This window comes from Schistocerca americana, chromosome 2 (assembly GCF_021461395.2).
Source record: "Schistocerca americana isolate TAMUIC-IGC-003095 chromosome 2, iqSchAmer2.1, whole genome shotgun sequence".
NCBI lineage: Eukaryota > Metazoa > Arthropoda > Insecta > Orthoptera > Acrididae > Schistocerca > Schistocerca americana.
This window is the reverse complement of record NC_060120.1, coordinates 258218498-258245173: the sequence shown is the minus strand read 5'-3', so window position 1 is coordinate 258245173 and position 26676 is coordinate 258218498. Positions and strand designations below refer to the sequence as shown.

Genomic DNA, 26676 nt, shown 5'->3' with positions numbered 1-26676 from the left:
CACTGTGGTGACCACCAATAAAATGTTGGTTCTACTGTGTTCGTTACTGTCAGTTGTTATCCACTGTATTATATCTGTTGTTATACAGGTATTTTGTAGCTTTTCCTTCAAGAAATATATGAATACATAGTGTAAAAACCGCCAGCGATTTAAAATTTTCTTCTTCTTTGTAACATATAAACCACTTTTTAAGTGCCAAAATGTACTAGAACAAATAAAATGTCTATAAAACAGCACACTGTACAGCATACTTGCAGTGAGACAGTTGCAGTTTCTGGCCTTCCAAGGAGCACTGCCGTCCTTGGTCCATGGATAAACTATGAAAATCCACTACATTACGCCACACATAATCAGACCTGGCCTGCATGCAGATCGATAAGACTAGATACAATGGGCAGGGCCTGCACATTAGTGGGAACCAAATGGCTTCAGATCAGCAGACCCGATCCATTACAGTTACCCACAGAAACAGCCTGAGAGTTTGGCCTGTCGTGCGAGGCCACTGGTTTCGCCGGCTATTCGCAAGCCACAGACAGCATATTGATGAAATGAGACCACAGTGAGCAATCCACGCAACATAACTTGTTCAAATACCCTCAGAATCGGTAACAAATTTTCAGCCACAGCTTTTGTCAGAAAATAAGTGCACTCACACAATCACTCAGACACAACTCATGCACAGAACTGCCATCTTTGGCCGCTGTGTCTACAGTCTCTGAGAATCAGATCCAAACAAACCACTCTTCATACCTGCCTGCCTCTCGTCGGCAGCTGCTAGGCTAGTGGCAAAAAGTGGTACAGCACTGACTGCAAGCTGAGGTGAGTGGTAGAAAGGAGAGAAGCAGTAGTAATGAGGGAGTAGGGAAGTGGCGCACATACTCAGCTGCATCCAGCCAGTAATTATGCATGACACCTCAGTAAACAAACCATTTCATCTACTGATACAAAAATGAGATTTTTCCATTTTTTCCAATTTCCTTGATGCTTTTGAAATTCCCCAATATCCAGATACAGTGGCAACCCTGTACTATAGACATTGTCATAATGTTAATATATTATCAGACACATTAATTTGGCACAGATGGTAAAATATAAAGTAATGATCTTGGGTATTGGCTGTGGCTGTCTTTAGTAACCATCCCACAAAATATAGGGTGGTGGTAGAGAACTTTGGTTGCGCAATCCTGCAGTCATTCTGAGGTGGTACTGGAGTTGTGATGTGGTTCTGAAAATAAATCAAAGGTACAATGAATGTATTATTGAATATTTTTTACTGAACATGGCAGTAATGGAAAGAACAAACGTAAGTAGAATAACATCACTACATGTCAAATTGCAAAATAATTAAATACGTATTGAGTAGTAGCATGAATTTTGTATGTAGTGTACAACACTCTGTCGACAATGTCATGCAAATCAATCTCAAATGAAGTGCCTAGGGGTAAAAACTTCTGCATTTGAGCACATATTTAGTTGTCAAACGCTGAAGCAAATAATCAGTTAATCTGATCAGGATGGATGGATGGATATGGTGTTATGGGCGCTAAACAGTGTAGTCTTTAGCGTCCAGTCTTATCAGGTATTGCATTCACATTGTTACTGAGCAGGTGGAAATAGTGATGCTGGTGTTTACTGACAGTCATTTTGTTGGTGCATCTTCAAGGTATTAAGCATTCTAACAGCACCTTCACAATATTATCATTTACTAATGAGGCTTGACATAAATAAACCATCACAATTTCAAAAGAATAGAGATTTCAACCACTTACTCATTGTGTTCTGTACATCCCATCAAGAAGGTGAATATACAAGGTTATGGAACAAGCAAAGATACACGTTAACAAAAGACAACCAAACGTAGCTTATGCCATACACTATACTAACAATAATAAACTATCACAATCCTGCTTAATACTAGTTCTGTTTATGACAGTTAAATGTGTTCTAGTGAATTAGAAAGAAAGCGGCAGCTACTTCAGTTCTATTGGGTAGCTACAGGCTGTCTTATCAGGAACTTAATACTTACTTGATTAACAAAGTATTTTTCAATGACAACACACTGTTTGCCATCCAATTAAAGGAGGATTCAAATACTTGCGCTAAGATAATCAGTGGAAGGAAGTCATTAATGAGGTATGTTTTAAATTTTCTTTTAAAGTGGTTGAGATAACCAATTACTTGCTATATGTCAGATGGGGGCTTCTCAAATATCTTCAAACAACTCAAAAACAAAACACAACAATGTTTACTTGACCTTCATAGCTCCAACAGTGCTCTTGATACCAGGAACCAACATAAAACACTAAAACATGGTTTTACAAATTTAACTTCACCCATATAGCTCAAGAAAAGACCTAGACACTGTAAATTATTACACAATTCCAAAACCGATGACACAAATTTCATTTTACCTATACAGCAGCAAAAAACGAAGCCCACAGTACCAAAAACAATGCACTCAAATTCTAAAATCCATTATCCACACTTTCAATTATTCTATTTAAAGCGAAGTTAACATTACAACAAATCAACCCAAGCTCACATGATTAATATCAGAAATATATTTTAACCAATCAATACCTTAGATACCTAGCAATAACAATCCAACACAATTTTCAAACACTAACATGGAAAAACCCAAAATTCATGAAAACTTGCATCATCACCAATTTAAGTATGCATCACCAATCTCAATATACACAGACAAATACAAACAAAATCGTACCATACATGGATTATAAAACAAATATCACTAAAGTACTTAACCCCCCCCCCCCCCACACACACACACAATGTAAAAAAACAAAACCATCCACAATCAGTCCAAGCAACTGTAAGGAACTTCATCACAGTGATCATATCGCCACCCACTGCAACAGGCAATGACCTACTCATAAATATCTATATCTTATTCACAGCTGAAGAGAAAGGAAAAACATTAAATCTCTGACCATAAGAAAAACACAGCACTAGTAGTTTCAAACATAAAAATGAATCCGTCAGCCACAATATGCAAAATGAAAGAAAATCATCAGCCAACCATCAGAAATTCTTCCAATAGCAACCGGAAACACTTCACTGAAACAATTCACAGCAACTCACTAAGAAATATTCAGCACGGGAGAGTGCCACCAAATATTACATCACACCATCTACAAACACAAACAAATTCCAAAACCTCAAGTCTCACCATGACATCACACACCACATCACAGCACAAATAACTCAGTTACATCACAGGTCAAAGCAGATGTGTGTAGCATCAGCACCTGATCCTGTGCGAATATCCTTACCTTAGCCTCAGGTAGTAAATAGTGACGAGACTATGATTGCCAAGTGGCAAGAAAACGGGACTAAATTATCTGGAATGAAGTTTAATTACTGTTGGAACATTTGTTGGGGTGTTTTTTTTTTTTTTTTTTTTTTTTTTTTTTTTTTTTTTTTTTTTTGGAACAACCTATAAAGGTCTGTACTGCCTGCTTCTACTTAGAAACCTTTCTCACTGTACTGGCCCACAAACAAGACTGACAGCATACTTTTATTCAATCTGTCCTACAGCATTTTCTTTTTATATGAAGATAGTAACTGCTCTTGAAAGAACAGATACCATTGATGACCATGCAGCTTCTCTAGAATAAATGATAATTAATTAAAACCCTCAGCTGCTGACAGGTGTTGTTTGATATACCTCGATGGGGACAGCCGAAAATGTGTGCCCAGACTGGGACTCGAACCCAGGATCTCCTGCTTACAGGGCAGATGCTCTATCCATCTGAGCCACCGAGGACACAGATGAATTGCGCGACTGCAGGGACTTATGCCATCCACGCTTCCCGTGAGACTCATATTCCCAACTGTCCGCAATCTACATATGTAATGTACCTAATAGATATTTGCCCATCCACTCATTACTCACGCACACTAAGGTGACGATTCCTGTAAGAGTTCGGGCAACCTGTGTGGACTTGCACAGACGAAGGTCAATGGCTGGGTAGCCTTTAACTACATATGAAGATAGTAACTGCTCTCGAAAGAACAGATACCATTGATGACTGTGCAGCTTCTCTAGAATAAATGATAATTAATTGAAACCCTCAGCTGCCGACAGATGTTGTTGATGTACCTCGATGATGGCAGCTGAAAATGTGTGCACACATTTTTGCACACGGCCACACAACGTCTTGTGGAGTATACACCCTCCGGATTGCACACCGCTACATGGTAACGCGATGTCTTATGGATTGTTCACCCTACGGATCGCGCACCGCTACGGGGACACATGACGTTTTGTGGAGCGTACACCCTCTGGATCGCGCACTGCTCAACCTCAAGTGGACTGCTGAAGTCAACTGCGGGCACCCAGTCAGCAGTAGACTGTATCAGGCTCGATTGTCCCCATCTCAATCATTGTAATGAATGTGTTTGCCTCACGCCGGCATTTCATGTATATTCAGTCATCTTGGCCTCCTCTGAGCAGAGAGGGTGGGCGTCACACAAATAATTGTAAGCGGAATCACGAGCAATTCTGCTACAATGTTTATGACGTGGAGCAATTACAGACACAATAATACATTCAGTGGACTTAATTTTCAACAGTATGATAACGAATATGTTTCAAAATATGGCCTCTCTCTTTCTCTATAATTTGTACTAGCTTTATGCATATCAGTTTGAAATGGTGGTATTTGATTTGCATTTCCTAGTTACATTATTGTAAAAAAAAATTAAGGCGGCACGGTAGCTCAGCATGTTCGGTCACAGAGCCGGTTGGTCTCTGTAATAAAAAACTGAGTGGAAGGATCTACAAACTAACTTGACCGGACGTCATGTGACATCCGCAACGACCAAACAAAACGATCAACAAAAAATGAATAAAGATGGATAGAGCATCTGCCATGTAAGCAGGAAATCATGGGTTGAAGTCCTGATCAGGGCATACATCGAGGTAAATCAACAACACTTGTCAGCAGCTGAGGGTTTCAATTAATGATGATTCTCTTTTTAAGCTGTGCAGATAAGAATTCAAAATTGTCCATTCTAACACTGAAATCTTATACTTACATCCCAAAACATTTACTCCATAACGGTAGTTATGATGAATAATAAAGAGTGAATTCAGCAGACACTGATTTGATTTACAAATTTTCTTAATGACAGTCGAGACATTCATTGCCTGCTATTTCAGTATCTCGTTTTGTAAATGCAAATTTCTCATAGTATCTCCAGTTTTGCTGCAAGTGTCCTTCTTCTTTTAACAAGAGCCATTGTTAAATATTTCAGTGACTGAAATAAAATTCAAGAACTGCATTTAAATGATAATCAACTTTGAAGAAGCCTTCCAACAGCCATTACAACAGTTGCATACAACACAGCTATGAAACTATATCTGCATTTTATAAGGTTCATCAGTACAACACTGCACTTTCAGCTGGAATGCATAAGTCACAGTATTAAATAAATGATATACATTTATATTCTAACTGTAATCATTTTACCTGATCAACTTACTTGCCACACCAGTGAATGTATGTTACGTTTCCTAATTTCTCTCCAACAATTTTGTGTTCCGATTTTCATCTCTTAGAAATCACAATAGGCAGACATCTATTTCTGAGATACTATTACAGTTAAGTGCACTATCTACAATCTTGAGGAAAAAAGTAACGAACACAGATCCTTCTGCCGGAAAATATTCTTCGAAAATAATACTCACAACGCCTTCAACTCACAGACTATTTTAGAGATCACTGCAGTGGTGTGCTTCCATGGAGGTAAAAATATTATACCTCCATGTGTGCCTACTTGCGTCTAGGGGACGCCAAGGAATTGAGTCTGCTGATTGGTTGAGGCTCATGACGTTATCAGGGAGACAGAACGTGTGTAGCAGTGCCGCCTGGTGACAAGAAGTGTAATGAGCTCTATTGACATTAGCGACGTCGCTCACCTGTTGTTTAAAAAGCCATTACATGTAGATTGCCCACAGCTGTCATTTTGGAACGTCAAATAAGTCCAGATTATTCAATGGAGCTTAACTTATGGGAATTAAGTATAAAAATCTGGTTCGAATGCGAATAATCGATAATGCGGTGACAGACTAACCTGGTTGCAGCTGTGGCAAATGTGGAAAAGCGGACCAAATATATATAAAAGTTACATACATATTCCTTGCATTTTCTGCAGTTTATGTATGATGTTCATAATATGTATCAAAATATTCTTTGAATGCTTATTCATTAACTATATTTTCCGATTTTACCTTGTTCTTTTAGGTTTTACTGCGAGAAGTGCGATAAATATGGTACCTTCAAGTATAGCGCAAACGTAAATATTAGAGAATGCCGTACATCTGTTTGTCACCACAACAATTATCCCGCACTCAAACTTTACGAGTTCCACAACAAACGAAATTATCACCCTTCAACTAACCTAGGCCTCAGACAACATTATAGAGAATTCCATAGAATAGATTCCCAGGAGGGGGGGGGGTCCCAACATTGTGCTCCTGGCAAAGTATGGTTCAAATAAATGTTATGGTTCAATTTTGGTCGTTGTTACGTAAACAAAGAACTATATGTCAGTGTTATGCACGACTGCATCTTCCTATACCTTGTCTAGTTTTTCAGAATCCGGGTTATGTTCATATGGCATTGCGATAAACAGTGCTGAATGAGGAATTAGATTAATTTTATTCCCCACACGCATGCTTCCATGCATTGCTTAATTATACTAATTAATTTAAAATTGTGTGAAAATATTGTGTTATATTCATATATACTGCCTCATGTGCAACATGTGGTCTGTTCTTGTATTAGAAAATAGCAAATAAATAAACTGATAATTACATAGCCAGTATGTATATTGTTGTGATCAAACAGTCTAATTTCAGCTGCTTCTGTAATTACAGAGACCCAACAGCTAGAAATATGGGACAGATCCTCATCTGCTTAAAGGCTATCTTGCATTTACTCACTAAACAGTTCTCAGAAACTGCTGAGTTTCATTTTTTCATGCTCGAGGTGATGATCAACACAGCAATTGGCAGTAGTTTGTATAGTTAATAGATGAATAGGTCTAGACAATACTGACATCTTCAAATCGTGAGACTGTTATAGATGTAGGTCACTGGTAATCACAGTTTATCATTTACAGTGAAATGTGTAACAAAACATTTGAAATAAATCACAAAGTTTCAGAGTGATACCGTATGTTTTAATGTATTAGACATTCACTCATAGCTCTTTTCTGTATTACAAACATAGGGCCTAGTCTGCTAGCTACAATACGGTATGTGGTCATGGGTACCTTGTATGACATTTCTCTAAATTTTCTCAATAGCGATCCGTGTAAAAAAACATGTTTGTCCAAGGTTTTCTCATTTGAGGTCATGAAGCATCTCCATAATACGTGCATGCTGATTGAGCCTACCAGTAAGAAATCTAGAAGCCCACTTCTGAACTGCTTGGTTTCTTCCTTAAACTGGCCTGGTGGGGATCCCAAAAATTCAAGTGGTACTCCAGAATGAATTGCATCAGTGTTCAATACAGGTGGGTTTCTCAACTTGTGGTCTGAGTGACACACCCCTCAATCCCAGTCTTCCCAAATGTATTCATCTTCCCAGAGGGAGGAACTACGAGTACAGAAAGCTAGAAATAGTTTGTTTACTCAACTGTTGTTTCCTCTAATAGTACATACAAACCGTTTTATAATTTTTAGAGAGCACCATCGGCTGTTCATATAACTGTAAAGTTAAATATCTGTTTAATATAAACATTACTGTTATCCAGTACATGCATCCTTGAGTCCAAACATTATGATTAATTGTAGGAGAGGAGGCTAATGAGATACTCTTTACTTTATATTTATTTTGGATAATTTACTTTATATCATTCTCGATCACAATTTGAATTTATTTGTGGTCTTTGGTTTCAACCACTTATGTGGTCATCTTCAGATCTATTGGTAGTGGCTGTCTGTGGAGCAGAACTCCATATGGCAGTAAATCACAGTTTCAGAAGTAATTACATTTATTTATTGTCTGGGGTTTCCAGTTTTCTGTCTGATGCCTGCCAGCAACCTGTTAGACTACGGGGTGTTAAATAAAGGAACAGTCATGGAGATCAGCACCATCCATCATGGATAAAATTCTGATTTTGCACCAGAATGTAAATTTCTATTCTGAATCCCAGGCAGAGAAACAGTCTATGCAAGTATTATGGCACTTAATTTCACAAATAATCCTAAATTCACACTTCTTATTAACACCAAATAAAATTAGGGAGTTAATATATTGACATGAGAGTGTAAAAGTCAAGGACAATGTAAGATGTCAAACTATCACTTTTACACAATAATCTTACTCATGTGGATAAAAAGTTCTCTCATAAGATTCCACATAAAATCCGGATAGAATCCCATGCTTTTGATCACTGCCTCCATCACTATTGTCAGGGGACAAGTCTGACTGTCATAAAATTAATGAGATTCACACTTATGCCCAGTGGACACAATGCAGTTGGCTAAATTACATCATGGAGAAAGCACATGCTAAAGCAACACTCTCTGCATCCATAGGTCACATTTGTGCAAGCTGTCCAGCATAGCTTGCAGTGCCTTCACTTGAAATAGGTGGTGAACTATGTGAAGTTTTTCTCTGTAATTTTTCTTTCCAACATGCATGCTTCCATGCATTGCTTAATTATACTAATTAATTTGAAACTGTGTGAAAATATTGTGTTATATTCATATATAATGCCTCATGTGCAACATGTGGTCTGTTCTTGTATTAGACAACAGCAAATAAATGAACTGATAATTACATAGCCAGTGTGTATATTGTTGTGATCAAACAGTCTAATTTCAGCTGCATCCATAATTACAGAGATCCAACAGCTAGAAATATGGGCCAGATCCTCATCTGCTTAAAGGCTATCTTGCATTTACTCACTAAACAGTTCTCAGAAACTGCCGATTTTCATTTTTTCATGCTTGAGGTGATGATCACCACAGCAATTAGCAGTAGTTTGTATAGGCTGTCCCACATAACTGATACCATACTCACAAGGAATATTATAAATCTCTGGTACACTGAGCCTGTGAGTATGTCTGTCAGGTCACAACCTTTCTTTAATTTTCTTTGGTGACAGAAAGACTCCTCTGATACCTTGCCTGTTTACACTCTAACCTAACCATTGCACCACAGAATGAAGTTATTCTGTGTCTTTGTCCTCATGACTTGGCTGATGATTTCTTCAACAGATTTGACCTAATTTCATATACAGAATGTGTGTTTGGAGGGAGGGGGGATTGTGAAAGAGCAATGGGAAGATGAGGGGGTATGGTCAAGGGTATAAGTAAAATAAATAGTGACTAAATGGTGGTGGCAAGGGGGCAGGGGGTGGTTTTGAGTCATAATAAATACAAAACCAGAAGAGATTATGTCACAGCATTATGACAAGACTAAGGACTACATGTCATAAGGCACAATCCCAATTTATACAGCAGTGTTCTATCTGAATTAATAGCAAATTTACTTCCAACTGGGAATTTGCATAGATAGCCAATACATATATTACATGCCTAATACTGCAAAGAATTCAAACATTATAAACAATATCATGCTTTGCTGAATATGCAAACACACACAACAATTCAATAATAATCATGAGGATAAAAAACATTGTTGGTACTATATATATACATCACAACAAGTGTAGAAGGAAAGATGCCTTCAACTGATTCCAAAATCACAGAGCAGACTAGTATCACAAAGACCATCGTACTACACCTAATGACTGCCAATACCAATCATTATAAGCTGATATCCAAATTTACCTATTTGTGTTGACATTGACAGCCATCAAAACATATAGAGGATATTTTCTGGAGTGTAGTTCCACAATCAAACAAAGATATTCCTCTCTTCTGCTCTTATTTTGTACGCCTCCATGCCCCAACCCTCCTCTTCTACTGACCCTTTAATCCGTGTTCTGCTTACATCTTTCCTTGATCATGAATGCTCACCGTACCATGTGCAATCCACCCCCCCCCCCCCACCCCCCCTCCCCTGTCCCAATGATCTGTCTCAATGTTGACCCTTTGCCTCAAGTGATGCAAATGTATTACCGACTGCCACTCACCCTATGGTCAGGGCAGACCCACCACATCAGATACACTAGAAGGTGCCTCAACAGCAGAGCCTATGGTGAAACAAATGATACCTGAGCTGTTCCAAGCAATGCACCAGTTTCTCCGCCACCATTACACCTGAATGCAGCAGCCTGAAGACAGCTGACCGTAGTTAAAAGCACCTTCAGCCAATCATGAACTGCAGCCAGCTCCTATTGTGTGCAACACACACCCTATCCATCCTACCATTTCCAACTTAAGAATTAAACAATGAAAACAAACAAAAAAAAGCTAAATATGTGACTTACTAATGTTTGACAGAGACTGATGGCTTCTCCCTGCTTGAATAACATTATATTGAATATATGGTGTGTTCTTATCTAAGTGCTGAAATAATTTAATAACCTGTTTATGCACTTTAAATAAATTCCACCTTCAACTTATTACGTGTATGCGCTATACCTAATAGACTTACAGTAAGCCTCTATTCCCTATTTTAAGTTTATTAATACCAGAGATTGCTGGTTCTCATTTACATAAGCTGAGATTAATTTGGAAGCCTCTCACCACATCCCCCTTGTCCCTTCTCTTCCCTCCGTCTCGTGCCCGTACCACCTGTATTAATACTGTACTTTTGTTCCAATGTGATCTTTGCACTCTGAATTGTGATTATTAGTTTTCCTAAAGGAATAAAAAATCATTTAGCATGATGTACTGTTTTTATGGTTTTTCAGTTGATTTTTGTTAATTATCTGTCAAAATATGACAAATGAACTCAGCACTTCTACAACCAAGTCAATTAGTGGTATGTTATAACAGTAATTATGTGATGGCAGAATGCTGTGAGTTGAGAGCTCCAAAGTTATGATAGATAACACTTAGCATGATACTCTTAAGTAAAGTTTTTTTCTCTGGTATGTTAACTTATTTGCCTATCAATCTAAGTACGCTTGATGTGTCATACGTATTTTGTGATGTTTCTGGACAGATATTCTGATGATGGGCAATGTCTGAAATGTATTCCTAATTAGTCATCAAAAGTGGCTAAAACATTTACTGTTGTTTGCTTAACATTTTCTGGTGATTTACCCATAATTATTTAATCCTTGCACACTATTTCCTTTTGCATTTATTTTAAAAATATAAGTAACTCCCTATACAGATATAATGGTACATTGTACGTGGAAATTCAATCTTTATCTTTTGTTTCATGGTCCTTCTAGTGTTTCAGCTTGTATTTATTTTTAACTGAATTATTAGAAATTTTTTCTGTTTTCAGTGCGTTCACTTAAATTATGAATAATTTAAAAGTACATAAAACATTAATCGTATAACCTGCTGAAATACTAAGAAGCACTTCCAGAATTTCTGTAGAATGGGTTAACACAATTATTCCGATCACTTTACAGAAAACTATCGAAACAATCATTTTAACTCTTTCACCTTACAATTTATTACTGTAATTGGTGGGATGAATTTGTATAAGATACATTATTTCTTGAAAAGCTGCTGGCAACCAAAACTTTTTTATTGAAAATGCATGTATAATATTATGCACGTGTTTCTTTAGGCAAATAGTAATATCATTTAAATAAACTGAAAGTTCGTTGTTTCTGTACACTGCAAAATTTTGAAATATTTTCCAATTAATTCACAAAATTTAATTCCTTTATCTGCATACTTTGCACTCTGAACTGTAAAACCAAGTGGTTTTGTTCAGAGCAGGTAAGTTTGGGGCCAGACTGACCACACCATACTGCTTGTGGGATTTCTCTAGTGAACTGTTTCCTGTTCCTATAGATTGAAACGATGTTATATTCTCGTAAAGAAATGAAAATAAGTGCTCAACTCGATGAATGGCTACAGTCTATCCTTGACTAAGTACAGCTACACACACACACACACACTGATCAACCAGAACCTTTTGACCATCTACCTAGTAGCCGGTATGTCTATCTTCATCACGGTTAACAGTGACGATGCGTTTTTGCACGGAATCAACGAAGCCTTGATCGGTCACTGGAGGTAGTTGGCACCACATCTGTGCACACAAGTCTCCTAATTCTTGTAAATTCTGGGGAGTGAGCTCTGATGCCAAGTTCAAGTTCAATCACATGCCAGTCTGAGAGATGGGCAAAATCAAGTGTGTCTGTATGATCACCCTGTGTGAATGAGTTCTTAAATGCAAAATTTAGGACTTCTGCCTTCCTTTTGTCCTCTTCTACAGAAAGTAACCAGCTACAATGCCGAGACGGGCCTTTATCCGGATCATATAGCAGCCATGACAGTAATTCAGAGTTAGGTGAAGAAGAAGAAAAGGAAAACGACGTAGAAAATGAAGAGGTGTTGGAAGAGGTCATATTTTGATCTAGCACTTACCAGGCATTGGTCCTGCACAGGTCTCCAAAATTCTTGTTCTGAATGCAGCATCTGGTCATTCCATGTGATGGGTAATATTTTTGGAGAAATTCTTAGGGCAATGAATGATTTTTTTCTTCTTTTTGTGAATCTATCAGATGTGGGATATAGGACTGCAGCTGGCTTCAAATTCTTGTGAAAAACCTTGTACCAAACAGATTTTTTACATTTTATAAATCCTTTACTATATGCAACTAGTTTTGGCATCCCATTAATCTTAAGGCTTTACATAAACCACCAGATAAATATATCACATAGTTGGTCTGCATTATGCAGGTGCCACCAGTTTTTTTACTAGATTCCACGGACTTCTTCAGTCTGACATGGACACCTCAGTCATAAGACAACTAGTTATATTTCTACAATTATATGCATGGTATCCATTCTTTCAGATAACCGAAAGAACAGTCACCATGCATACAATTGTATCTATACATAGCCTAGCTTGGCATTGGGGAACTTTCTTCAGTTGGGGACTGATGACCATAGATGTTAAGTCCCGTAGTGCTCAGAGCCATTTTCTTCAGTTCAGATGCACTCATACACTCAGAGCCATTTGCAGGAATATCTCATGGATACGGCGAGTGAGATGGACTGCTGTAGTGAGGGTACTACTGCAGTAGTAGTGACATATGGAATTTTGGGTCAGATGGGAGACTTGCTGAGGTAATCCACTGGGCACTGCATCTGGGTAGTGAAGTAGTCAGTGCAACTGCCTTGAGAGCAGGAGAGACGGGTTCAAATCCTGATTCAGTAAAAATTTTCTTGTGTCACCATTGATATAGGTCAACACAGCAAGAAAGCATTTAATAAAATTATCATAATACTTTTATGTCAGAGGCATCCACATGGAACTGAAGGTGACATTCACAGAATCTAATAGAAAACTGCTGGGACCTGCACAATGCAGACAAACTGTGTATACATGTTTATCTGGTGGTTTGCATACAGCTTTAAGATGGCTGCCATTGGGTCACCAAAACTACATGCATGCGATAATGGATTGATCGTAGAAAAACAGCTGTTTGATACAAGGTTTTTCACAAGAACAAATGAAAAAATTCTGAAAAACCAGACTATTTCCTCAACAGAAAATACCTGATTGGTGATATGTGTCATGCAGTTTAAGGCATCTTGAGATTATTCAGCTTTCTTGAAGTAAAAAATGCCTACACAAGTTTATCTTGTTGTCCATCTTTACTATAACCTTTGCAAGCTTTATAATAAAATTTATATGAAAAGCTTTCTGTACATGTTTACTTATCCCGTAACTACAGCTAATTGATGCATGACATAGTGCTATTGTGATGGCTTTACTCATATGTTGATTCAACTGACGGGTTTGGTTCTTAAGGTTTCAAGAAAATATAACATTTCCATATATTATGCGCATGTCAGAACATTTTCAATGTTAACATTGAAATTATGGTGAGGAGTATATGATTTTTAACATGCTTCACAAGTTTGATTTTAATTGCTTTAACCAAAGAAAACTAGTTTGAACCTCTTGCACAGCCCACTTTTTTTACATTATCCCTTAAATGTCACAAAGTTACCAGCTGCCATGGCAGAAGGGCTCTGCTGTGGCTGGTGTTGGCCTCACAGCACTTACCATGTTAGGTAATAACCAGACATTAACTGAATTATTGGGCAAGAACATCCCATTGAAGGAAAATTCCTGACAGACATTAGAATTTTGGCTGAACTTTTTAAACAAGACTTCTAGATGCATATACTTCATGCTCAAGGTCCCGAAAAGCTGTTAACACCAACTGCAGTATTGTCACTAAAAGCCACACACCTGATGCCATATGCCCGGTAACAAAACATCCATCACCAAGAATGTCATAACCAACATGTTAAATATACAAAATTAGACCAAGAAAGTCAGCAAAATAGATTCTCGGGGACTGTTTTAATATGAAAAATAATAACTGGAACTGAATAAACAATTTTTAGCTTGTCCAAGCGAATTTTGCTTTTTGACTTCATTCAGTTGTCAACTGGAAAACATTCATACTGTAGGATTCTGGTGAATACTCATACTTTACCTTTGAAAAATAGCAAAACCATTTGAAATGACTATGTACATAGTCCAGTTAATGTTATAGTTTAGTAGATATTTCAGTTACATTTTGTTAACTATATGCAATAGGATAAATAAGTCAAAAGAAACACACAAACGGTGACATTTTCTTTATTAAGTACACTCGGATTTCCACATGACCCTGAGGTACCGAGTATGAGGCGTTACTCTTTCTTTTCTTTTTTTTTTTTTTTTTTTTTTTTTTTTTACTTGGCGAGTTTCCCCAGTAGGCCTATAAAACATGATACACAAACATGCACACACAACTGTAGGACAGATAAATTTAATTCTTAGAGTGTGTGTGATCAAAGCCAACATGTAAACTCAACACTTCACTGTCGGGTTGCACCAAAGCACTAACAACACTTGACTTTTCAGCCGGGGTTGGTTTACCAGACACTTTTTGGATTGAAGTTCTGTTTGTTAGATGTTAGTTGAACTGGCACCTTCTCATTGCTGACACAGTGTTGACCTTCTTTCTTGGAGCGAGAGTTAACAAGTGACAGCAATTTCTTCCCACAGCTTCAGAATTTGTATGTCTAAATTGTTCCTTTTGCTAAGAGAAATTTGTTACACATGAAACTGGATTCCAATCTGGGTTCCATGCGTTGAGCGATACGAAAATAATAATAATAATAATAATAATAATAAGTTTCTACACAATTTATGGACAGTAAAAATAAGGTTTATTAATTACTCATAGTGAATTACAATGATTGTGATTTTAATGTCTTCTAAGACTAAACCGTTAATACAAATAATCCTTTCATGTGAACTGAAAGAAACTTAGCAGTACAACATTGCACCAGATTACTGAATGCACAAAGTACGAAATTCTGTAGTTTTACCAGAAACATTCGTACTATTGAATAGTAAAAACTTATTATTATGCGGTGTTTCTTACCGTCCATTGACTGGAATACAATCTTTTCATCCGCAGTTCGAACCGTGTGCTTTTTCCCCACATGTGCTCTCAAACTAGCCGATGTATTGAAGGATAGCTGCAGTCGTCTTGTGGGCACTTAATCTTACCTTTGTATTTGGCTCTACATCATGCATTTTCCTGATGTGCGGGTATAAAGTTTTTCGAAGCTGAAACGCTTTATCGCACACAAAACACGTGTTGGAATCTGCCATCATAAACATAGGCCTAGAACACACAACAGTGAAGTACTATAACGAGTTAGCCACACAATGTATCGACCGACAAATGGCCTCGTTTAAAGAATAGCGCGTTTCAGAAAGTAGCAACAATCGGGATTGGATGGTGTGGGAGACGACGTCATGGCACGACGTGGGCAATCAGCAAAGCCAATTCCTCTGCGTCCCCGGAGCTCGACGCAAGTTGTGTACTTCACATGGAGGTAGGAATACCTCCATGGTACTTAAATTGGATCAGGTAACTACTGTGAAGTACGTCACTTCCCGTGTTTCGCTATCGTCAGAGACAGGGCATGATGAACAGTGACGAACGCTATCGAAGAACAAATAGGTTGATTTCAGTTGCTGAGAAAATTGCATCTATGAATAAAATTTTGAACAGCTTGATTTATTACGTAATACAAACTGATGAAACATTCGAGTAAGAAAATGTCGCTTATAATTTGGTCCATAGTACCTGAACCAGCCTGAACTCTGGAAGCCTTCCGTCTCTAATCTTTGTATTACCTGCGATATCTCTATAACGTGATGTTGATGTCTTTGACTGTATCGGTTCAAAAATATCAACAATTCGTGTTTGTATACAGCTGACGCGCGATGTAGTGAGTGTGGTATTTGTTGTCATCAATTAGTGGTATCCTAAATCGTTTCATTGGAAAAATAGTAAATTATTTAAGATGGGTGAATCTGTGAAAGAGCTGCTACAATTTTTGTGCAGACTTTGTGCGCGGACCGATAAGTCGTGTGTTGATGTTTTCAGCAAGGATGGCAGTAGGCATTTCATTCAAAAGAAGATTCGGCTTTGCCTTCCAGTTATTGTAAGTTGTGGATGGCCTGCAATATACAACATATTCATATATCTCGTTCTTTTTATCTCGTTAGTTGATAAATTCACATTATCGTTAGTGGTCACTTTACTGCTACCAGTCGTACATCTGCATACTTACTCTGCAGTTCAGAATTAAGTGCCTGCCCGCAGCAGAAAAAGTAATTTTGGAACTAAAGCAGGTAAGAGTGTACGGAAGAGTGCGTAATTAGGTGAAGGAGGCATCATCACAATTATGAAGTTTGGTGTGACGGCAGTACCTCGTTTATCTTTCATATCAGTGCAGTTTTTACTAACACGAAATAAGATACTATTGCGAGCCAGTGACTTAGAGGTGCAGTACTTTATTTTTACTGCAGTAGTCTATCTTTTTTGACCACGTGTTGCAGAAAACGTGTGCAGCAAAGACATGCAAGTGCGATATTTAATTATGAGTGCAAAACATTTTTTTATTTATATCCACCTCAGCCGCGCAGCCACGGAGGCGGATGTGTTCCATGGGTATTTGCACGATACATCGGATGCAGATATTAGTTACGGAATAGAACGAGTTAGCTGGGAAAAAACCAAGTTAATTTTAGGGTTAGAACAATACTTTTTGGATTAGCTGATTCAGGTGTGTACGGTGTAGTTTTTTTGCCTTTACTTTGATTTGAACATGTGCCATTGCGTAAGTTATCAGTGAGGATACGCCACGATACTTGGTTTGCATTGTGTGGAACACGCAGTTTCATTGACGGTATGTCATTTTGCCCAAAAGCCAAATTCTAACCCTATTTGTCTCTTCTAACTGTAGAAATTGGTAGATGGGGTTTCATGACTTTTAAATCAGTAAGTTGACATATTGTGCATATTTTCAGTCACTAATGTTGTATGGAGTAAAGTTCTGGGGTAACTCATCTTCAAGAGAGAAAGTCCTTACAGCTAAAAAACTTGCTGTATGAATAACATGTGGTGCTGAACCACAATCATCCTGTAGACATCTGTTTAAGAAGTTGGGCATTATGACTATTGCTTCATAGTATATTTATTCTCTCATGAAGTTTGTTGTAAATAATCAGCTACAGTTCAGAAGAAACAATAATGTATGTCACTACAATCAGAAGGAAAAATTCATTACTGCACATTAAGGTTTTATTAGCACAAAATGAGGTGCATGGCACTGCAGCAAAAATTTTTGATCACTGTGGTCTGACAGACAGCAAAGTGAAATTTGAAAACAAGCTGAAAAAGTTTATCCTTGGCAACTCTTTATTCCACAGAAGAATTTCTGTTATAGTAATGTATAAAAAATGGTGGGTAGGAATTACTAACTCTCACCTGTGTATTAGAAATAACAAAAGTTCAGCATGTAACAATGTTTAGAAATTAATTTCCAATGTGAATGCAAAATGATTCGTTCCACGTCATTACGATTATCATGCAAAATGATTCAAGGAACTTGAAACTAAACTGGCTGTTGATTACTTCTCAGTAGCTCATGCTCTTTTAAGTACTGTGTAATTTGTTGCTTCTGTGATCTCTTAAATACTTTGGAGAACATTGGGAAGAGTAAAATGGGTCAATAATTTTTCAGCCATAAGACTGCTAAACATTTATGAACATATAATTATTTATTTTGAATATGCAACAGGGGTTGAGGATAATTTGAGGGTAACAGAAAAGTCTTCAGATCTGTAACTATGCATTTTCAGTTAAGTGTGTACCTGGACTCTGGTGGAATATGATATATGGAAATCCTGAGGAAATGCTTTGACATGAATGAAGTTTTATTCACACATGTAGATTCTATTCTGTGTGCAAGCATAAGAGATCAACTGCATTGTGTTGTAAACAGATCCTCTTGTAGCTACAATGCATTCTCAGAAGGTCAGTGGTTTTTGCTAGTAACACATACCTGACCAGATGTCATCCCATCATATCAGACATAGTTCTGGCATTTGTGCTGACCATATGAGTTGACAGACATCTTAGAGTTTGTGTTGAGTTAAACAGGATGTTTGTGCTTAGATATAGCCCTTCTCGAAGAGCACAACTCAGATAACAAAAAAACACAATGTGGGTTATAGTGAAGGAAGGGACTGTTAGAATCAAAGATGAAGAGGAGCACACAGCATTAAGAATAAATGATACATGTGTAACAGATGTGTGCAGTGTCGCTGAACTTTTCAGTAAGCACTTCATAACCGTTGTTGAAAAGCTGGTTTGTCAAGTTCAGTAGATGCTGCCATGCAGTATCTCAGATCAGTCACTACAAATAACTACAATGATACGAGTGTGACCCTCATAACACTAGTAGAAGTAATGTCCACCATAAAATTGTTAAAATAATAAAAAAAATTCTATGATAATATATCAGCAAAGTTGATTAAACAGTGTGCCTCTGAGATTAGTAACATTTTAAGTTATTTATGTAACCAGTCTCTTACCAATGGAACATTTTGAGAATGGTTGAAATATGCTGAAGTTAAGCCTTTGCATAAGAAACAAGATAAAGAAAAACCATGAAACATCTGTCCAGTTTCTCTTGTGCCTGCATTCTCAGAAATTTTAGAAAAGATAATATACAGTTGTGTTCTTCACCATTTAACCACAAAGAAAATATTATCCAAGTCACAATTCAGATTTCTAAAGAGTTCCCAATATTGAGTAGGCTGCCTGCATATATAGTGAGAATATGCTATAAGTTACAGGCTGCTGGTACATTTTGTGGCCAGTCAAAGGTGTTTGACTGTCTAACTCACAATATCCTTGGAAGTAAATTAGAATTATGATGTAACAGGAAATGCTGCAAAATGATTCAATTCCTATATCTCTGACAGAAAACAAAGGCCTTCAATAGGAAAGAGACATGTATTAGGCTATGAGGCATCATCCAACTGGGGACCAATAACATGTGGTGTCTGCTGAGATTCCATCATAGTGCCCTGAGTATCTCTTACATGTATCAATGACCTTTCATCAGTAACATTACCAGGTGCCAAGGTTGTTTTGTTTCCAGATGATACAAACATTGCAATAGATACTAAATCAAGTATAGCCTTGGAAAGGTTGGCTAATGAAATTGTCATAGTCATTAATAAATTGTGTCCAGCTAATTCTCTGTTCATAACCATTGAAAAAAAAAAATACTCTGTGGAGTTCAGAACTTGTAAAAGGTTTCCTGCAATTAAATGCCTAAAGTATGATGACAAGCACAGATAGAGGAAGTTGACAGTGTTAAAATCTTGGGATTACAGCTTGATAAAAAATTTAAGTGGAAGGAGCATGCCACAGAACTTCTGAAGTGCCTAAACAAATCTCTATTTGCTATGCAAATGATGTCAGACATAGGTGATATAAAATTGAAAAAGGTAGTTTACTATACTTACTTTCATTCCATAATGTCATGCGGGACTATGTTCTGGCGGTAACTCATCAAGCCAAGCTAAAGTTTTTTGAGCTCAAAAATGTGCAGTATGAATTATTTGTGCTGTGAACTCAAGAACATCCAGCAGAGGACTGTCTAAAGAACTGGGGACTTCTCAGACATGTTTATTCCTTAATTAAAATTTGTCATCAAGAATATATCTTTTTTTTCAAATTAACAGCCTAGTTCATTGTATCAACACTAGTAATAAGAATAGCCTTCACAAAGATTTAAAGTCACTTAACTTTGGCTCAAACAATGGAAACTCCAGGTAGGAATATCAGTGGTGTAGGAAAAGACATGTTGCCGCTTACTGTAAAGAAGACAAGTTAAGCTACAGACAGGCACATTTAAGACACGTACATCAAGATTTCAGCCACAGCATTCATCAGCAAAAGAGAGACACACACCATTCATACAAACAATCAAACACACCTCATGCACACATGACCACCAACTCCAGGATCTCAGGCCAGAATTCGATACGTTAGCTGGTGCTTGACTTACATTGTACTTCATATTAGTCTATCGCATTGCATTTACGTCAGTGGAGCCGTACTTCAGGAATACCTCATTCAGTAATATTTTACTATTATGTCAAGTTTTGTGGTTAACTATCTTTGGTGTAGAAGGCATACTTCTAGCAGAATTGTGCTTAAGAATATGTGATACATAAAAGCCTCCTAATTTTATGAGACAATGCATTTTTGTTTTGTTATTTAAATTAAAGATGTTCTTCTGTTAAGATTCACAATTTCTAACTTTATTGTAATAAACAAAGTCCAGACAATTTAAGTCCTTTCATCAGCTGCAATACATTTGCTCACCTGCCTCAGACTCTTTGTGTTAACACTTCACTTACATCCGAGTGATCTTAACATGCTGCTTGCATACAAAATGCTGACACAAATCACATTTTATTGTTCTCAGTACATTCGTTCCTTGTCCACATGTCACGCTCCGTCCACACTTTGGTGGTCCTCTGTATCTCTGGAGGAAGGCACTGATGTTTACTGGGAGGCAACACATTTTTGAGTTTAACCCAACCATATCCATCAGAGGATAGAGCACCACACGTGACCATCTCCTCGTAATGTGAGTGACAGAATAAGCCCTGCATATCCGGTCCACAGTATTGACCCCAGCTTTTGTTCCATTATATCCCATTACAGTATCTGGCTTCCCAATAACTTCATCTACTGCAACATCATCAAGCATGGTGGAGAGCAATGACGCTGCTTTGTTTTTCTTTGGAACAAAGGAGACCAAGCCGATATCCTTTTGGCACCCAAAGAGAAATGATGATACTCCTCTAGACTAAAAAAAACGTAGAAATTCTTGGTGAACCTTTTTCTTTGTTTTTTCTCAGTGTCCATGTGCATGCCACTCACTTTTCTAATGGTGAAAGCAGCAAAGCCTACCTTGCGCACAATTTGCCAATGGACTCATTTCTTTCGGAATCCTTTATGTGAGTCACCAATCTCTTGATAGTTTCTGTAGGCATATTGGAAACGACATATGGACGTGGAGATTGCTTTCCACAGTAGATTTCTTTGTTGCTAGTATAGAAAAGAGTGATATCAGCTAATAAGAATACTTTGATGCCATATTTTGCTGTTTGATAAGTATATACAGGGTGATTATAATTAAAGTTAAACTTTCAAACTGTTGTAGAAATAACACCACTGGTCAGAATGATGTCAAATTGAAACGGAATATTAGTGAAGAAAGGGAAAAAGTGTGTGTGTGTGTTCTGGTCTTCAGTCCAGAGACTGGTTTGATGCAGCCCCCATGCTACTCTATCCTGCGCAAGCTTCTTCATCTCCAAGTAACTATTGCAACCTACATCCTTCTGAATCTGCTTAGTGATTTGTCTCTTGGTCTCCCTCTATGATTTTTACCCTCCACATTCCCTCCAATACTAAATTGGTGATCCCTTGATGCTTCAGAACATGTCCTACCATCCGATCCCTTCTTCTAGTCAAATTGTGCCACAAATTTCTCCCCAATTTTATTCAGTACCTCCTAATTTGTTATGTAATCTACACATCTAATCTTCAGCATTCTTCTGTAGCACCACATTTCAAAAGCTTCTGTTCCCTTCTTGTCCTACCGAGTGAGGTGGCGCAGTGGCTAGCACACTGGACTCGCATTCGGGAGGACGATGGTTCATTCCCACGTCTGACCATCCTGATTTACGTTTTCCGTGATTTCCCTAAATCGCTTCAGGCAAATGGCGGGATGGTTCCTTTGAAAGGGCCGACTTCCTTCCTCATCCTTCCCTAATCCGATGAGACCAATGACCTCGCTGTTTGGCTCTTCCCCCAAACAACCCAAGCCAATCCCTTCTTGTCCAATCTGTTTATCGTCCATGTTCACATCCATACATGGCTACACTCCATCCAAATACTTTCAGAAAAGACTTCCTGACACTTAACTCTATACTTGATGTTAACAAATTTCTCTTCTTCAGAAGCACTTTCCTTTCCATTGCCAGTCTATATTTTATATCCTCTCTACTTCGACCATCATCAGTTATTTTGCTCCCAAATAGCAAACGTCATCTAGTACTTTAAGTGTCTCATTTCCTAATCTAATTCCCTCAGCATCACCTGATTTAATCTGACTACATTCCATTATCCTCGTTTTGATTTTGTTGATGTTCATCTTATAGCCACCTTTCAAGAAACTGTCCGTTCTGTTCAACTGCTCTTCGAAGTCTTTTGCTGTCTCTGACAGAATTGCAATGTCATCGGCAAACCTCAAAGTTTTTATTTCTTCTCCATGGATTTTAATTCCTACTCCAAATTTTTCTTTTGTTTCCTTTACAGCTTGCTCAATATACAGATTGAATAACATCAGGGATAGGCTACAACCCTGTCTCACTCCCTTCCCAACCACTGCTTCCATTCCATGCCCCTCGACTCTTATAACTGCCATCTGTTTTCTTTACAAATTGTAAATAGCCTTTTGCTCCCTGTATTTGATCCCTGTCACCTTCAGAATTTGAAAGAGAGTATTCCAGCCAACATTGTCAAAAGCCTTCTCTATTTCTACAAATGCTAGAAACATAGGTTTGCCTTTCTCTAATCTGTCTTCTAAGATAAGTCATAGGGTCAGTAGTGCCTCATGTGTTCCAACATTTCTGTGGTATCCAGACTGATCGTCCCCAAGGTCGGCTTCTACCAGTTTTTCCATTCGTCAGTAAAGAATCCATGTTAGTATTTTGTCCCTGTGACTTTTTAAACTGATAGTTCGGTAATTTTCACACCTGTCAACACCTGCTTTCTTTGGGATTGGAATCTTCTTGAAGTCTGTCTCATACATCATGTTCACCAGGGCTGGCTCACCCAAGGCTATCAGTAGCTCTAATGGAATGTTGTCTACTCCTGGGGCCTTCTTACGACTTAGGTCTTTCAGTGCTCCGTCAAATTCTTCACGCAGTATCATATCTCCCATTTCATCTTCATCTACATCCTCTTCCATTTCCATAATATTGTTCTGAAGTACATTGCCCTTGTATAGACTCTCTATATACTCCTTATACCTCTCTGCTTTCCCTTCTTTGCTTAGAACTGGTTCTCCATCTGAGCTCTTGGTTTTCTTACAGGTGGTTCTCTTATCTCCAAAAGTCTCTTTAATTTTCCTGTAGGCAGTATCTATTTTACCCCTAGTGATATATGCCTCGACATCCTTACATTTGTCCTCTAGCCATCCCTGTTTAGCCATTTTGCACTTCCTGTCAATCTCATTTTTCAGACGTTTGTATTCCTTTTTGCCTGCATTGTGTATTGCATTTTTTTATTTTCTCCTTTCATCAATGAAATTCAATATCTCTTCTGTTACCCAAGGATTTCTACTGGCCCTCATCTGTTTACCTACTTGATCCTCTGCTGCCTTCACTATTTCATCTTTCAAAGCTACCCATTCTTCCTCTCTTGTATTTCTTTCCCACATTCTTGTCAGTTTTTCCCTAATGTGCTCTCTGAAACTCTCTACAGTGTGTGGTTTTTTCAGTTTATCCAGATCCCATCTCCTTAAATTCCCACCTTTTCGCAGTTTCTTCAGTTTTAATCTACAGTTCGTAACCTTTAGATTGTGGTCAGAGTCCACATCTGCCCTTGAAAATGTCTTACAATTTAAAACCTGGTTGCTAAATCTATGCCGTACCATTATACAACCTATCTGAAACCTTCCAGTGTCTCCAGGCCTCTACCACATTTACAACCTTCTTTCATGATTTTTAAACCAAGTGTTAGCTATGATTAATTTATGCTCTGTGAAAATTCTACCAGGTGGCTTCCTCTTACATTCCTTATCCCCATTCAGTATTTGCCTACAACTTTTCTTTCTCTTCCTTTTCCTACTATCTAATTCCAGTCCCCCATGACTATTAAATTTTCGTCTCCCTTCACTATCTGAATAATTTCTTTTATCTCATCATACATTTCATCAAACCTCTTCATCATCTGCGCAGCTAGTTGGCATATAAACTTGTAGTACTGTGGTAGGCGTGGGCTTCGTGTCTATCTTGGCTGCAGTAATTCGTTCACTATGCTGTTTGTAGTAGTTTACCCGTGCTCCATATTTTTATTCATTACTAAACGTACTCCTGCACTACCACTATTTGATTTTGTGTTTATAACCCTGTATTCATGTGCCAGAAGTCTTGTTCCTCCTGCCACCGAACTTCACTAATTCCCACTATGTCTAACTTTTATTTATCCATTTCCCTTTTTAAATTTTCTAACCAACTTACCCAATTAAGGGATCTGACATTTCACGCTCCAATCTGTAGAACGCCAGTTTTCTTTCTCCTGATAACGATGTCCTGAGTAGTCCCTGCCTGGAGATCCGAATGGGGGACTATTTTACCTCTGGAATGTTTCACCCAAGAGGATGCCATCATCATTTAAGCTTACAGTAATGCTGCATGCCCTCAGGAAAAATTACGGCTGTAGTTTTCCCTTGCTTTCAGCCGTTTGCAGTACCAGCTCAGCTAGGCAGTTTTGATTAATGTTACAAGACCAGATCAGTGTATCATCCAGACTGTTGCCCTTGCAGCTGCTGAAAATGCTAAGGCCCCTCTTCAGGAACCATACATTTGTCTAGCCTCTCAACAGATACCCCTCGATTGTGGTTTCACCTACGGTATGGCTATCTGTATCACTGAGGCACTCGAGCCCCCCTACCAACAGCAAGGTCCATGGTGCATGGTTGGGGGGAAGGGGGAAGTGTAGCATAAGAAAAATAAATAGTTACAAAATCTTGCAATATATATAGCACTGTAAGCATCATAATTTAATTGTACTCAACTGCAAGTGACAAATGAATCGTACAACAATGCCTGAGGTGATCGTTTGATGTTAAACAAACTGTACTACTCAGTGTGTGTGGGTGTACAGGTGTAATGCTGTTAGTTACATAAGCCCATCCACCACGGCAAAGTCATATCACATTGGATGGGAAGAATCAGCTTTAATTGTCCTAAGGTGAAAAAATGCAAAAAAAAGTGTCAATCACATTGGTTTTTAATTGTCATGAGGCTAAAAACCGCATAAAAAGCATCAGTCACATCAGTTTTTAGCTGTCCTGAGGCCAAAAACCACATAAATCAAAATCAAATCGGATTATTAATTTCAGTGTGACTGGCACAAAACATGTTCAGTATGCTGTCCACCGTTTTCTGCAAGTTGAAATCGAGAAACAGCATGTTCCACAAGTGATAATAGTATTTCCGGGGTACATGCAGAATGTGTTGTGCAATGTGTGCCTTCAATGCAGCTAAGTTTGCAATTGGGACACTGAACACATCTTTCAGGTAGCCCCACAGCCAGAAGTCAACAAACATTAAGATCAGGTGATCAGAACGGCCAGGTTGTAGAGGAATGGCAGTTGATAATTCTAGCATTTCTGAAACAGCAACTCAGCAGCTGCTTAACTGGATTTGTAATGTGCAGAGGTGCGCTATCTTGCATAAAAAAAATCATCCCATCCACACAGTTGGATAGTTGGAAAGATGTGGTTGTGCAAAAGACACTCATAACACTTACCAGTGACAGTACAGGTGACAGGACCGGAAGCACCTCTCTCTTCACAAAAATTTGTCCCTATGATAAATGATGCCGTAAACCCGCACCACACAGTGGTCTTTTCAGGATGAAGTGGTACTGGTTGATTTATGTGTGGATTTTTCATTGCCCATATTTGACAATTTTGTGTATTGACATATCCTGTCAGATGGAAGTGGGCTTTGTTTGTCCACAAAATCTTCCATGACCAATCATTGTCCACTTCCATATGAACAACAAATTCTAAAGCAAAGGTCTCTCTTGCTGGCAGGTCAACAGGAAGAAACTCTTGCACATTGGTAATTTTGAATGGATAGGAAAGAAGGATATTTCGTAGGATTTTTCGCACCATCCTCACGGGTATGTCTAATGTTCGGGCAATTCTCTGTGCACTACACGTTTGCACACTGCCACCCACCTCCTCCTGCATTGCTATGGCCACTGCTTCCACTGATGTCGAATCAGTTCATTTCCTCCCTCTACCAGGTTGCACACAGAAAGAACCTTTCTTCAAATTTCCAAATCATTTTCTCAAGTCCCACGGCAATCATCAGACCAACACCTTTATTCAAACCCTTCA

General features: G+C 38.2%; 1 protein-coding gene, 1 long non-coding RNA gene and 1 other non-coding gene across 6 annotated transcripts in view; 1 reads left to right on the top strand and 2 right to left on the bottom strand.

The window, feature by feature from the left end:
* Positions 1-986: 986 nt before the first annotated feature.
* Positions 987-5757, bottom strand: LOC124596283. Its single transcript, XR_006978288.1, has 3 exons — positions 5509-5757; positions 5062-5283; positions 987-1225 (listed from the first exon to the last, which is right to left on the bottom strand). It is a non-coding gene; the product is annotated as an uncharacterized LOC124596283 (long non-coding RNA).
* Trnat-ugu lies at positions 3714-3788 on the bottom strand. Its single transcript has one exon. It is a non-coding gene; the product is annotated as a tRNA-Thr (tRNA).
* Positions 5758-16237: 10480 nt separating the features above from the next.
* LOC124594768 (mucin-12-like) overlaps positions 16238-26676 on the top strand; it is a 100788-nt gene continuing 90349 nt past the window's right edge. The window contains exon 1 of one of the 4 annotated variants that reach the window (XM_047133162.1): positions 16238-16608. In XM_047133162.1, the coding sequence (XP_046989118.1) occupies positions 16468-16608 (141 nt within the window). In that variant the 5' untranslated portion in view covers positions 16238-16467. The remainder of the gene's footprint in view (positions 16609-26676) is intronic. The other 3 variants (XM_047133161.1, XM_047133163.1, XM_047133164.1) reach the window with 3 other exon arrangements.